Genomic DNA, 16,146 nt, shown 5'->3' on the forward strand with positions numbered 1-16,146 from the left:
GCAAGATAATCAAGTTTTTTAAAATGTCTAACATGAGGCATTATGTTTGTATTTCATACGGCATTTATCATACTCCATTGTAGTGGGATTTCTCCCCCTGCTTGGAGCCTCAGGGTTTTTGCAAGGATTTGGCATTGTGAGCTGATTCTCTCTATCAGTCAGGCATTTCTTCAAATATAAACAGGGTTTGAAGAATGAAAACCTGTTGTGTTTAATATATGGATGTTACACAACTGATTGCTACATCTTCTGACAGTACTGTCTCAGTGTTGATAAATATTCTAATGGGCCTATATTTTTTAACTATATGCAGTTATATGTGTATTGTTAAAAGCAACCAGGAAATATTTTCCTAAAAAAAAACAACAACAAACATAGATAGACATAAAAACTTAATTTCGTTGAAAGTTTTCCAGGAATTATTTCTTTGCAGCAAAACCCCATAGATTCTGGAATTTTCATTTGATGCGATTCAGTGGTCGACTGGAAATTCCTTGAGTTTTTGTTGAAAATTTGTGGGACTTTGAATGAAAGCGAATGTTTTCCACTAAGAGTTGCATTTAACTGGAAACCCCAGAACTTGAATGGAAGTTGTTCACATGCATTTCCTGGCAACTCGGCAAACCCGCAGTCCGGTAGTCACAATCATCGTTACTTTGGCTTCTGCTTCATAAGGAAAACATATGCTGAATCTAATGCAGTGGTTACTAGATGAAAATGAGAATGTTAACTGAGACAGCAGCATTTCTCACGGTCTTATTGATGGTGTTACAAAGCACTCTAGCAGTGTCTTTGTATATCAGGTAGAAGTGTCATTCTATTTGCATTGTTGACTGGTAATTATCCTGCAAAACTGCTTCTCACTGGTGTATGAGTTGTGCTTAAAGACTCTAAGATAAGCTAAACCTTTGCCTTCATCCTAATACTTACAAAAGAAGCGTTACACAGACTCACAGAATGGTTTGAGTTGGAAGGGATCTTAAATATCTTACTAAGAAGACATTGAACAAATTGCATAGTATTTGATTTTTTTCAACTTTATACTCTCAGCCCTGGTTCTACAGTAGCTTCCCATTTATATCCAGTCATATGTGTAATTTTTAGACTTTACTTTATTTCTTTATTTTATCTTACAGGTTTACAATGCGGGGCCAAGCACTCTCCCTGGAGCTTTTCTTGACATTTCATTTCCAAACCGCCTCTCTGCCACTGGAGCCGAAATATTTCATGTTCAACAGATGATGGTGAGTACGTTATGATGTGTTGTGAGTCCAGAGAGACACTGAGAGCTGACTGATGTCTGAAACAAAAGAAATCCAGCAGAACTAGATGAATCAGTTGCTTTTTTTAGGTAAGAAGTGGTTCTTTGTGTCTCTGGCCAGGTCATCATAAAAAGCTGAGCCCACCCCACTATTGACTGCTGTCCCTCACCTAGGGCAAGCAGATGGTTGTGTGTTCCTGGTTTCCTACAGTGCAGTGTAAACCTAGATCAGGCTAATCCTGAAGTAAATGTGGAGAATGCTTCACTGAGTCACACCTCCAAAGAGGACTGAGTTTTAATCAGCCCTCTCTGATTAAATGGTGTATGTAATATCAGCAGGATATATTACTAAGATGACTTGCATTCCCCATTTTATTTTGTGGTTATCTGCAAAAGCACTAGCTAGGCCTGAATACAGTATCAATGTCTATTTTTTTTTCTATAGTCAGTGTTATAATCTGTTCCTTTTGAGTGTTCTTTTAACAAATGTAAGTAACAGAGAAAGTTATTCTTTCAACACAATGTATTTCAAAAGATGGTTTCCTGTCAATTGCAAAGAAACAACAAATTGTGGTAAAGGAGACACATTCTTAGATTTCACTTCTAATATTTATTTATTACTTTCAAAGCTTTTGTTAAACCGCTAAAATCCCATCATTTATTCTGTGGTGGCCAAGAGAGGGAAACCTCACTACTGGGGTAAATCTGTTGCTGAAATTCAGAGTAATCTGTCTTTGTAAGATGGAACCAGCTCTTTGGGCTACTTGAAAAGAAGTATTATACTTGCTTTATTGAAGAAGAAAGTATAATTTATTTATTTAAATATTTATACCATATATATATTTATACTTTATTTCTTTATTACCTACTTTTCTAGCCTTTTGGCTGAAAAATATTACCATCCTTTATATTCAAGTAGCTGTGTCACTGAATCTGTGTAAACATAGATCCAATAAGACCTTTCTAAGCAGGTTTCCAAGATTTGTGCTGTTGAAAGGTACGAGATAAACACACATATGACTTACAGATAGGCACAAAAGACAAAATCACTGAGAAAAAGGTTTGGGATATTATATGAGACACAAGTATTGTATAGACTAATTGTCCAACTAGACTGAATTAATTCTTCATCCTATGTCTCATTCCCCATGACATTTCATTTTAATGTTTTATTTAGTCCAGGTTTATATTACCCTCCCTTTGACACATTGCCTGTCAAAGGATCGTGACCTGTTTCCTTGTCCCTTTGTGGTCTCTGTGTGCTGTCTGTGTTCAGAGCAGCAGGATAGAGGTAGGAATCTCCTTAACAGATTTTGTCTCAAAACTCAGGCCGCCTACCTTAGGGAGTAATAAATTACTTCTGGGCATTCATTATTTCTCTCTGTTTACTATTCCAGAAGTCTGTGCAAATTGTCTTAGACAAGACACCAGTTTTGTACTCTTGAATTAGCTGAGGTGTACACTACCCACCAACTGGGCAAAGACAAAATCTCAAGGGGTAGTTTGTAATAATTTCTACACAGAACCCTAAGTTACAATGATAAGGATGTGATGGACTCTATGGTATTTAATAGCTGTTAGAAAAACAAGGCAAAAACCTTAAATCTTCCACTTAACTTGTTTTTCATTGCTGTTGTACCTCTGATTTCTTATGTAAAGGAGGTTCAGCTGTGTGGTGTGGTGCTGCGCACTGTGCTAATAAATACTTGCAAGGTTTGTATCCCTTTTTCCCAACAACAGGTTGCATTTTCTCCCACATTATTTGATGTCTCTCTTCTACTCTGTAGTTTGTCTTTGTGGAAATGTCAGACTGCTGTTGTGAGACCTATTTGCATTACAGGCTGAAGAGTGGTAGTAAGCAAGTATGGTTTTATGAGATGTCTGATGATACACTGGCATAACCTGGGTCATTTCAACCCCTGAGTTTGGGTATGTGGTCAGTAGAAATCTAGTATGTGACTTTCTGAGCACCCCTGACATTAATAAATGTTATCTAAGCAACCCCTGTCTGGGATAGTGGTTATCCCTGCTTTACAGATAAATAACAGAAACACCAAATGGTTTGCCTGAGGTCATACAGGAAATTCGTGTCAGAGGCAGGCACTGAACCCATGTCTCCCAAGTCTCTCTATTGTAACAGGAAAGGCATCCTACTCTCTTTCCTCCTGCCTCTCTCCCACTGAGTTTTTATTGACTGAAAAGGGAATTAAAATCATGGAGCTTTTAATCCCTTTACAGACCAAATATACTTAAACACGCAAACAAAAAAATACCCTGAAAGCAGCAGGTTGGAATGAACTTTGGAAAATGGGTTAGAACAGCTGTTTTACAAGAGCTTTTTTGTAAGCGTAGTCATTAAATGATTCAAGCTTTTGCTTATTTTGAACTTCCCAGAATCTAGACTGCAATAAAGGTGATAGTATCCTTTCAGACAGTGTGGGTGTATTTGTCATTAATTACACTTTTATACCTATAATCCAGCCATTCGAGGTGTCAGCATTGCTGGACCTTTCAGAATAGCTGTCATTAAAACAAAGGATTAGGAATGGTTATTACCTGTAACTGAAACTGTTAATCCAGCATTTGGGATTTGATTACATCATGGTTATGGCTTCTTAAAGCTAATAATTCTTTTGCCACTTCTCTGATGTACAGTACAGCAGTGAAACTTATGGAGATGAAAATGCATAGTAAAAGCACTGGAGTTTGTCTCTCCTACACACACACCAAATAAGATAGTGCCAGGAGCTAATTCCTTCATATTGTGTTGACTGATCTGGTCTTTCAGGCACAAAAAGTAATGAGAGTCACATATGGCCCACTGGAACTGTCTGTATCTCTGGGAGTTGCTAACAGGAGTTATTATCTTGCTGCTCTTAGAGGAAATGACAGCCCTCATGCTTCCTCTGTTCCTGTTGCTCTACGCTTTTGGCTTTATTGCAGAAACTGCTTTAAGATTTTCTTCCAGAGAAATTCAGGTCACAGAGATGCTTTGACATGTGGAGTTCTGCCTTGGAGATGTTCATACTCTTCAAGGGGTCTTGGGAGTTTCTGCAACACTTCTCCCAACAAACCCCCAAATATATAAGGGGCATTTGATGTTACAGAGTAGATACCCAAATTCTGCAGTGCTAAATTATTATTGTGGAGGCAGATAAGACAAATTAATACTCTTTTATTTAATGTATTTTTGTATTTGCTTTCTTGCAGAAGTTTCAAGCCAGGTTAAAACCATAATAAATGAAATAGCTGGTTTGTAAAAGTGTTGTGATAGGAACGGTATAGGCGATGACACAGAAGAGCTTCACCCAAACAATGGCTCTTCAAGCCATTGATTATCTCTTCTTCCACAAAGGAAAACAGTGCTCATTATACTTGTGTGCGTGTTAGTTTTGAGCTGAAAGATTAGTAATTTCCTTTGGGTATCCAGCTAATTTGCAGGGCAAGGGAAGCGTTATTTGACTTGCCAGCCAAGGAGCTGCTTTCCAGGGCATCCAAAAAGATTTTCACAATGGGAGTTCCTACAGAATTAACCAGGGTATTTCCTGAAGCTGTTGATAAATTAGCAAAGTGTCCAGGATCGCTCTGATGCTGGCATTATGGAACTGGATCTGATTGTTGCCTTCCTATTTGTTTTATTTCCAGCAAAGGTAAACACAATTATGAGGAACGAGGGATTAACAGTTGGAAACCAAGTTTATCTGTTTGAACTAAAATCCAACTGCAGTGCAAGCAGATGATCCTCACCCCTCCTCTGGAGGGACCAAGCTCTGCTTGGCTACCAAACTGTTTAGATGCCAGTCAGACAATTGTCACCAGTATCAAAGATACATGGTGTTAACCCAGAGCAAGTCCCGTATACATCTGTGGTGTTATGGAAAGGACTATCGCTCCTTCTATTGCATTGTGCGGGCCAGCAAGCATGTTTAGGTGAATCAGTACTGAGGATATAAAGAACTGTATGTCATTGTTGCTAAGAATCTTGTTAGAAAGAGAGATGCACATGTTGCAAGACAGTCTCTTCAAAGAGTCTGCAGTCTAGGCAATGAAATAAAAGGGCATTTGGAGGAAGGGAGGAGAATGAAAGAAATACTGTCTTCAATTTTCTGATGAGAAACTCCCTCCATGAATGTGAGTTTATATTTAAGTGTAGTAATTGCTAGCTTAGTAATTACTAGTAATAGAATATTTTTAAATTACTCTTACACTAGTAATTAATGGAGAGAGGCATTAAAACAACTCTGGAGAGGCTCTAGCCAGTATTGGATTGTCTCCACTGATAATACAAAAGCCATCTTAGTCTCTCTGAGTTTCCCATGGCATCTAAGCTTAGGCTTTGAGAACTATCTCCAGAGAGTGAAAAATGGGTTAAATCTCAGTCTTGTGTATCCTGCTCCCTTTAACCTTGAATGTGCCAGTTAGCTGAAGCCCCTAGTTGCTGGCCCAGCATTCCCATCACTTTTTGTTTAGGGAGTAAAAGAGAAATCCTTCTGTTGGAAGGACAAACAGAAGTCTTCCAGTTGGACTACTATACATGGCATATTCACACTTCCTTTTTCTTCTGTCTGTGTGGGGAGACCTATTTTGTGCCTTTATGAAACCTGCGTATCAGAAAGATTACAAACAAATAAAGAAAAGCTGAACTGGGAACAAAATTAGCAGCATGGAGGAGTCGAAGACAACTCCTTTTCCAAGTTGCCTTTTAGGTTAATAGCTGCCTGAGCATGGGACTGTAGAAAAGACTGTCAGGTTCAATAATGAAAACTGTTGAAATAAACATTATTCTCTTCCTGTGAATGTTGAAACAGAGAGAAGTAGAATGGAGTCAGTCCCAGAGCCGCAAGTCTTTCCTGGCTGATGACAGGTTACATTTTTAAGGCCAGTTTTGTGTAGCACTCATGTCATTTTTCTCCCCGGCATTTGCACAGTAATGTCTGTAAGGAAGATGTTAAGTGGAAGAGTTAAAGCTTGCTGTCTTGTTCCATGCAAGGTCTCAGGCTACTTGAGGTTTTTCTTCACTGCTACAATGAAAAAGAAATCTGTGCAGTTTTAAAATCTTAAATGTAATTTCTGTTCATTATCTGTAGGTTGTTATGCTTGAACATAAGAATAAGATGCTTTGGCTACTGCACTGCTGATGTTTAAAAGCATAAGCAGACGAGGACACTCTAAAGTGCTAGTAGTGCATGAACACTCCTTGAAGTATATGTTGAGATTGTCAGGCTCATTATTGCCCCCTCCATGTACAGGGGCAAACCTATATATCATTATCATTACATAGAAAACCCCCTGTTTGTTGCCAACCAGTTCAATATTGTTTCATTTCTGTCTTTTGAAATCTCAGGTCTTGGCTCTGAAAATATATATCCACAGTCCCAGCATGTGAAGATGATATTTGCTGATAGTATCTGGTAGCAAAATTTTTTCCTGGTAGCAATTTATGCTGCTGCTGGTTGCCACCATTGATACAAGGATGGTATAGGACCATTTTGGACTTAGAGCAAGATTCATTTTAGCCCTTTGTATTAGTCATCCCCCCACATATTCTCTCCACTTCACTGATGGTTATACACACATGCACACTTTGGCAACGTATTTAAAGGCATAGCCAGTTTGCTAGAGGAAATCATTCATTCCAGGGAGCGTATTGTACAGAAACTTGCTGACCTGCTGCCGCTTTCACTTGAATTGCTTCCTTAAATGACTGTTATTTTGCTTAGGCAGTTGGGAGGTGCTGGAGGTGTCGCGGGCATCTTGGTGGTAGCAACTGAGCCCCACGCATTGCCTGGGAGCCCTGTCACTTGCAGGTGACACTGGTGCGTCTCAGTCCTGGGATGGCTTTGAGGGAAGGCAGGAACATATGCCATGGTCCAGGATGGCACAGTCATCTCTAGACATGGAAAACAGGACCCCAAAGCAGCTCATAAAGAGCTCTTGTAAACATCTTTCTAATCTCAGCATGACAAACTGAAGCTTTTTCAGTGAAGAGAAACTTAGTTGCCATTAAGGTTTTCGTTGTTATACAGGAAAAAGTGCTTGGCCATAATGTTACTGACTTTCCTGAGCTGGGACCTTAAAATGAATCTGAAGTGGAAAACAATCATGGCACTTTTGCTTTACAGGAGCCATCTGAATGACTATACAAAAGCTGCCCCTTGCTCAGAGTTCACTGCACTACAGTGTTTCAAAATAATCCTTTCATGCATTGATGGATATTGCCTTGAGGATACAGCAAAACTGCTTAACATGGCAGAAAGTTTTCTGTGACTTCTTAGTTCGGACTTTTAGGTGAAACCAGATTAGAACAAATTTTCTTATGTATTCTACTTATTTTGACCAACATGGGCTTGTGTTTTTTGCACCATAGAAAAGGCTGTAGAAGGGGATGTGCTTGAGGCAGGTAGGATCTAGCTGAAGGAGCACTGAACACCAAGTTATCTCAGGGATTTTTTATATAGAGACATACTTTGAGATCTCATTTGTTGATTGTTTCACAGTTCATTTTAGGGAGAGGAAATGCACCAGTCAGCAACTCTCTCTTGGATTTCAGCTGTTAAGGGCTTATATATAAGGAACACATGAATGTTCATAGGTAAACTGGTTTCCACGTGAGGTGGTGTTCATTCATCTGTAGGCCTGAGCCTTGTGTGGACCTCGCAGTTAAATCATACAGGTGGTCAGTCTTTCTTCTCACTGTGTACATGTGGCAGTGCCCTCCGTCGAGGAAAGTAGCTGCTGTCTTGTAAGGCAGAAACTTGAAATCAGAATATCTTTACTTTTCTTACTAATCTGGTAGCAGCTCTAGTTCTTGAGAGTAGTACTCCTGGGGATTGCTGCCAAGTATGTGCAAAGTGGTGGCGTGGCTGAGACCAGGCAAATGTTTCAGGATTAAGCTGATCAATCCTAGTTAACAGGTTATTTAATTAAACATCAGGGTTAAGTGCATCAGAAAAAAAACATCTGCAGGCCTTGCAATCAGGTTAGCACAGATTTATGCCAAACATGCATCTGGTGTTCTTTCGGGTGGAGAAGCAGAAGCCAGAGCTACTGTGGGGTTCTCCTCCCTGCTGATTTCAGGCTTTAGCAACTCCACTCTGCTGTTTAAATCTTACCTCTCCTCCTGGCCATGTAAGTTTACCTATTGAGACTGTGGACTACTAGTTTTCCTTACCAGCATTGCTAATTTTATTCAGAATCCTTCAAGGGTTGTGTAAAAGGGGTTAATTTCAAACATTCTTTTCTGTTGCTTCAGTGGCTCTTAAATTTGTTGCCAGAATCAACAAAACTGCTCTGATTCAAATATGTTTCATTATCTGTGAATATTAAACATTTTTGGCATATGGAGCAAGTACTCGGATAACATATTTACATAACTTATTTGTCTATTGTTGAAAGTCTGACCTTGTCTGGAATTTCTTGTCAGTACCTACCCCTTTTTCCCTTGGTGTAACATGTTAGATTAACCATGCCTATCAATTCATGTCTATTCACCCACTAACGGGTGAATCAGTATCTTTGAATCCGGCCACACATACACATTTTTTCCCCAATATCAGGATGAATGGGCTATGGTTAGCAACAAAGACAAACAAAAGTGCATCTGTTATTTATTATCCAGTTTGCAAACTTGAACCACTGATCAGGCATGAGTACATAAATAAAACAGAAAAGAAAGGGGAAATATGTAAAAACTATCTGGCAGCAATCTGAAGACGAGTACAACTGAAGTGTCCTTTGGAGCCAGCATGCCCCAGGGCTGAGAGAAAGGCATCCATTTCAGAGCTGAACAATGCTAACAATTTTGTGAAATGACTGACCTGTGTTCAGACCTCGAGCGTGTTTCCTGCAGCTAAAATTGCCGTCCCAAACATTTTGTGTCTCATGACATCTTCCCTGAGCTTGCCCTCACACTTTTTCCATGATCAAGCATGGGTTTGGTTCCATCACAGGCACTCACAGCTGGATTCCACCTTCACGCTTGCTCTGTGTCATCTTAATTCTGCTGGCTCCCAAGTCCTCACTAATAACTGGGGATGATTTAGCTCAGGACAGGAATCGGGCTTACTGGAAGAGCCTGGAAACTTTAAGTTTTAATACCATAATGAACTGTTTTGCATTAGTGGGTGTCTAGTGTTACCTATAAGGAATGAGCTGGAGGCACGTTTGCTTACCTGTTTATCTTGTAAAATGCCAATCACTAAATATAGGATTAGCCTTTGGCTTCCTGTATACAGCAGTGCAGCAGGGAGATTGTACTTAGTGCTTTGTTGGAAGCAACAGCTAGTTTCCTCTTGTTTTTCAGCCTCATTCTTCAAAGGCACCCTATCCCATGCAAATATTTTACCTCATGCACGTGAAAATATTTTACCTCATGCCAGCTGCTAATTTCCACTTCCATGTGCTTGGTCCTAAGCTGACCTCCCCAGTCCCCTGTTTGGAAATTGTGTTCCATTTCCCTCTCCCAGGTTAACATCTTGTACTGTAAATAGAGCTCTGAAAAAACAAAGGTTCTTGCCTTTGATGCATGTTAAACAGGTTGAGGGTAAGTCCAGAAGGTACCACTGGCTTTTGGTCCACCTGTGTAGTTTATGTTGCAGGTAGCATAGCCTGAACCCTTAAAACGTTTGCTAACATTCCATAACAGTTTCTTAAAGACTGCAAAGTCTTGCTCGAAATTGCCACCTTCTGAGACTAAGTGTAGGTGAGCAGAAAGAATGTTGCAAGTGTTCTGAAGGTTGGGACAGCTGATAGTAGAAAAGGCATGTGTTGAGGCAGCAGATTCTGTATTTAAATATATAATGTATTGTGTATATATATGTACATATATAATTTTATTTATATATAATGTGTGTATATATATATGTGTATACATATATAATTGTATTTATATATGATATATGAAATAAATGTATTATTTCTCCTAGAAACTCCAAACCCCCTAAACCCATAGCTGGCTGGGATTAGAAGTGTTTCATCCGGAGCTCTGGGTTATCCTCTTATTCTCAGGGGAATGCGTGGTGATTGTCCCCTTTGCAGTGGTACCACCTTGTTGGAGTGCCAAGCCCAAGGATTCTCCTAAATCCCTACAGAGAGGATGTTTCCTGGGTACAGAATAAATCCAACATGCTATTCCCATACATCCCTATTAAATATCCGGCAGGTTTTTTTAGGATGTAGTATGTGTGGAGTGCACATGATCGGTTTTACATCCAACTGTTTCACTCTGAAATGTCCTCCTTCCACTTTTTCTTGAGGGTGATACAATCTGATATGATTAAAAATCACTGCTACTTTATGGGTTTGCCCCTGCCCTGCAAGACATTTCAAATATTCAGAGTCCACTGAAGTCATCTTGTGTGAATTTCTTCCTTGTTGCAGATACAGCATTTTTAAAGCATGAAGTAATACGCATGCTTTCTCCAGTGGTTACATCTTGTCTCTGAGAAGCTTAGTGGTTTGTGCTGACGACAAGTAGTTGGCAGAGTAACCCATTGTATAGCTGTCCTATTTAATCATTATCCCTCAAGCATGTTTATGAGCTGTTTAAGAGGACAGCAATTTCCAGTAAATTAACAGAGCAAGATACTAACTTGTCTCTGAACATGTGGCTGTTTATAGGTAGAGTAGGCAGCGTAAGGGATATTCTGCTTTTATTCATGATAATAGATTAGTCATGCTATTCCCCTTTGCAGAGTTATAGTGACCTTTAGTGGCCTGTTATGCAAGGCGCTATTTACAATCTGTGTAGTACAAATACTTTGGCTTATGTCTCTTTGTGTTTATGCATGTTGCATGTATATGCACATGTGTTAAATAAGATAGAAGAATGTTCATGGGTGAGTAGTGATTTTTCAGTCCCTTAGATTTGGGATGTCCAGCTAAAACTCTAAAAGTTGGTGGTTTTTAAATGTCACAGAGATTCATTCAGTCTCAGCGTAATGTAAGCAGGAGCTTTGTACTAAGATTTTATTTAGCAGATTGATTTCCTACAGGTGAATTTTTCATTGAAAGGTGAACTTCATGAAAAGTTACCATCGTTTTGTCTGACTGATTGACTGAACCTTCCCTTTACGCATGTAAAAATTGAGGAAAATAAAAGATGGTGTGAAATATAAGTATCTGACAATCATCCTAACAAAATAAACAAGAAAATAAAGCCAGCTGTGGCCAGTCCTTTGTAAAGGCTGCATTTCCTTCTACTTCAGCATGATCCACCCATTTCAAAGTTTTTTGTTACTTTTTTCCTAGTTCCATAAGCATGTGCTGATTGATCATGGATGAATATGATCTAATTCCTGCCTGGTGGAATTCCCCCAAATTCTGTAGGCCAAATAGTAGTGTCTGCTGTCTTCTAGGAAGTGGCATCTGTCTTTGGCTGCTAACGTAGGCTCTAGGTGACCTGCTGGTCTATTCAGAGACGGAAGGTGCTCAGTCCTCGCACATCTCCCTTCTAAGATGGCCCAAGACATTGAATTTAGGAGCCGCCTCATCAAATCTTAGAGCAGTTTGGGTTGGAAGGGACTTTCAAGGTCATCTAGTCTGCCCCCTTGCAATAATCAGGGACATCTTCGTCTAGATCAGTATCTATTCAGGATTGCTGCATAATTGGCAGAGAGGAAAGGCTATTTCCAAGTTAAGACTTAGTCCTCTGAAGGTGCCTTTCTCTGTTTCCGCTAAGTGTTTTAAAAAGGATGAGATGTAGCCAAGCTTCAGTTTAAGAAAAGATAATAATTTAGAGAAGAAAGGACCAGATTTATGTTGCTTCATGCCGGATAATTCCTTTTAGTCTTGGGATATGTTTCTGCTTTCGTTTGTTCTTACGCTATACTTGTACAGGATGTACAGCAGGACTATTTAGAGAGTATGCCAAAAGCTGGGATAGTACAGGAACTCATACTCTCCTTTCTGTATCTCTTGCATGAATCTAACCACATCTGTCCAAGTGTCTGGTAAATCAACCTTTCAAGAAGACCAAGTATTAAATAGATCTGTTTGCTGTTCTTGATTTAACATAAACCTTCTGGTTGATCTGGATCTAACTCCTATGTGAAAGTTCAAAGAAAATAATTTCAGTGGGCTTTGTTAATTTCTTACCTAGAATAAATAATAAAACTCATTCCAGGTGACCTGGACAAATGGAGAATATCATAGTCTTCATTTTCAGTTGATCCCAAAGAGACTAAACTGTGGGTAGCTACCTGTGCTTGTGACTGTTGGGTATGTAAGGACAGATATTGTAAAGATAGATTATGAATACATACTTCAAAGAACAGATTGTAAAGAACCTGCGGACCAGTGAAGCAGAAAAGCTATCTCTTACCAAAAGACATAGACATCTTTTACCTGGAAATAGCATTTAAAATCTAGATGGACCTTTGTTTTTTGTTTCTTTTTTGGCAATACTTTGGTTAACTCAGCTATAAACTGTTTAATGCAGAATCAGACTCAGAGCACGCAGTAATTTCATATCTATAACAACTTTCATTCTCCCTCTTTCAAGTATTTATGATTTGAATAAGGTACAAGTTTTCATCCTCTCAGAGGAAAGGATGTGAGGAGGTCCCTATGTAGGACTATCACTTGTTGATTTGACAGAAAAATCTCTCCCTCACTCTCACATGTTTTAAGGATAGCAGCAGGACGAATTTGCTCATACTTCATTGACAGAGCTAATTTGTATTAAATTCCAATAGATATTCTTCAGTGAATATCTATAAACTGCAAAAAAGTGAGAAGGGATTTCTAGTGCAAGGTTTTCTTGACTGAAAATCATTTTGCCAAAGGTTGGGGTGTTTCAGTTGTTTCAAGCATCTGCTTTTCTGGGCAAGTGAATAAGCTAATGATACAAAAAGTCTATTTTTGTACTATTTGTACTGAAGGTAGAAGAACAGTTTTGGTGTTAAGGATTGTGCATTTACACAAAAATTTCATTTATCTCAATAGTTCTGATATAAGCTGTGAAACAGCCAAATTGGCCAAAGCAACAAATAATATAGTTACAGAAAAGGTAATGGAGTAACATTACTGGCTTAAGATGCTATGCAGCGATTTATATATTTTCCTGAGATTTTTCTCCTCTGTCATTATCTTCACACATGTAGAACCCAGACAGCTACATGTGAACTAGATTTAGATACATTCATATCCTATCCAGTCAAGAGAGACAAGTGTTTCCAGAGCATGGTTTGTCCGTTTTACTTTAGATATTTTCTTTAGGATTATTTGACCCTCAAAGTGTTTATTTCTTTCATTTGGACTATTAATGGAAGTCCAGACATCCAGATCAGATGTGTTTTTTATTGACAGGCTAACCCCATCTTCTTGTGTCATGGAATTTAATTCAGAATAGTAATTATGATTCATATTTGTGCTTGCAGGTTGGTCAGGACAAAGGAAGCTGTTCTTTTCGCAGAAACCCCAGCCCATGCATTGTTCCTCAAGAGAATGAGAATATTTTCCACACGATATTTGCTTTTTTCACAAAGTCTGGCAGAAAAGTATTGGTAAGAAAGTCCACTTACAGTAAACTTGAACATACAGTATATCTTACAAAAGATTTTGCATGGTTTAACAAGAACTCAAGCAGATAGTTCATCACAGAACAACTGTCTGGTGCCTGTGAACCAATACTCATCATGTGCTGTGGGAATATTTAGTGATTTAGTTATTTAGTGAGGGTCTGGCACAGGTTGGACAGAGAAGCTGTGGCTGCCCCATCACTGGCAGTGTTCAAGGCCAGGTTGGATGGGGCTTGGAGCAACCTGCTCTAGTGGAAGGTGTCCCTCCCCATGGCAAGGGGTTGGAACAAAATGAGCTTTGAGGCCCTTTCCAACACAAACCAGTCTGCGATGCTATGATTTTAATTATCTTCTTTTTAAAGAGAAATAGGAAGTTTCAGGAAGCTCAGTGGGGAGGGAGTTATGTGACATGGCAGCACTCATTTGGTAACCAGAGCCCTCGCTCTCATGTTGTCATAGGCATATGGAGCAGCGGGGCCCTGCACTATGCTTTGTGCCTGACCCATGCAGTGGGCTGATGTGCAGCAGTGGCCCTGCTCCTTCCAGCCTTGGGCGCTCACCTGGCTCAGCAGCTCTGAACAGGGCTTGATTTTACTTGGCTTGCTGTCATGCAGATCTCTGATCTAGCTGCCTTCAGGTCCTGAAAGTTGCTGCTATTTCAGTGCAGAAGTGCTGTATTCTAGGAGCTTACTCTGTAGCTTAGTCAGCTGGTGTGTTTGCTGTCACACAGTTTGTCACTGAATTTTTTCCTCCTTTGCCTAACAGCTTTTTCCATATTTCCTGTAGGACTGTGAAAGACCAGGCAGGTCCTGCTTAATTATACGCTGCAACTTAAGTTCACTAGCCAAAGCAGAGTCCTGTGATATAAGTATCTACACGCTGCTGAATACAGAGATACTGAAGAAGGTACGTGCTTCCTTTGTAGTTTGTCTTGAATACCAATTTCAGTATGCTTATGTGCACCAATGGACTCAAAACTTGCATTCCTTGCTCTCTTTACTAGTGTGTTAAAAAAAAGCATCATGGTGTCAAAGAAAACAGATCTATTTATCAACAGCATGTATGGAGGTGTTAATCCTAGTTATTACCCATTACCCATTAAGCCAGAAATAAATTAAGTTCAGAAATTTATACATTGAGAAACAGCAAATGAGGCCCCTGATTGTATGCGTGGTGTTAAGGCTAGAGACTTCTGAAAGTTGAATTGATTTCGGAAAGTTTTCATTCTGCAAAGTGAAATTAGAGTAAGTGCATGTAAACTGTGACCAACTATCTATCATTCCTTCCATGTAAACAGAGACGTGGCGGGTTTTTGTAATTTTTTACTTCAAATGATTATTATTCAAAGAAGATGCTTCATGACCATATTAATGCTGAGCTTGACATTTGTGACAAGAAACAAATGGTTGCAAGTTAATTCCTGTGTTCTCTGAAGCCGCTGAATGAAACAGCAGACCTTTTAGATTTCTAGTGATTTATTATGTTTTGCCCTGTTTTCCTTTACTTACAGAAATGCTGACTGTGTAATTGTGGCAAGATGCCGTAAGGTTATGAGGGTACAAGGTAATCAGAGGAGAAAACTGAGAACAGGAGCCTACTAAAATAAACTTGTCTTTGATAGCTGCTAGATTACAAGCATTGTAAAGAGCTCTTATTAGAAAGCCGTTCCTAAAGCAATGGATAGCTGTGAGCTTTTCCACCTGAACCCAACCACTCTGCTAATGTTTGTTCCTATTTGAAAACAGGGAATACAGGCAAGGCCAGAAGTTTTGGGTATTTGTTTACATGTTTATGGAAATGCTGAAATATGTAAGCAAGTAACTGAGTGCACACAAAATGTGCTTCTGGGAAATTCAGTCCTAAGAATAGCCAGGATTCATCCCACCTATTGGGTCCTTTTCAAGATGACCATTAGCAGCACTCCTTCAAAACACATGCAGTGCTTACACATGTCTTTGGGACAGTATCAGCAATACATGCCATTTGCTTGCTTAGCACTTACCCTCCCCAGAGTGAATAGCATACAAATGACTAACCTATGAGATGGAATGGCCGCTTATTGGAATGTGCCTATTAAAATGCACTGTGTAAAATATAGGGAGAATATGTATTAATAAGGGGAGGTGTATGCTCAATATTTAAGGTATTTACAGTGCACAGCTGCAAATAATTCAGAGTTTATCCCAGGTTTCATATTTGTTTTTTTCTGTTCCTTTGAAAAACAAACAGGAACTCTCTTCGATAGTGGATATTGATACTGCCTGTGTTGACTGGCAGTGGTCTGCTTTTTGCTTTCTCAGTAAATGTGGGAAACGTTAACAGGCCACATAGAAATAATGTGTTTCAAGCCCAGCGTACCTGATTTTG

The 16,146-nt window shown here is 39.3% G+C and overlaps 1 protein-coding gene across 1 annotated transcript in view; it reads left to right on the forward strand.

The window, feature by feature from the left end:
* Positions 1-16,146, forward strand: part of ITGA9 (integrin subunit alpha 9) — a 210,822-nt gene that overhangs the window by 170,561 nt on the left and 24,115 nt on the right. The window contains exons 23-25 of the mRNA XM_057431474.1: positions 1,137-1,244; positions 13,639-13,764; positions 14,566-14,685. Coding sequence (XP_057287457.1) covers positions 1,137-1,244; positions 13,639-13,764; positions 14,566-14,685 — 354 coding nt within the window. The remainder of the gene's footprint in view (positions 1-1,136; positions 1,245-13,638; positions 13,765-14,565; positions 14,686-16,146) is intronic.

This window comes from Pezoporus wallicus, unplaced genomic scaffold, assembly GCF_028554395.1.
Source record: "Pezoporus wallicus isolate ANWC-B61680 ecotype Strahan unplaced genomic scaffold, APGP_CSIRO_Pwel_v1 scaffold_11491, whole genome shotgun sequence".
Classification (NCBI taxonomy): domain Eukaryota; kingdom Metazoa; phylum Chordata; class Aves; order Psittaciformes; family Psittacidae; genus Pezoporus; species Pezoporus wallicus.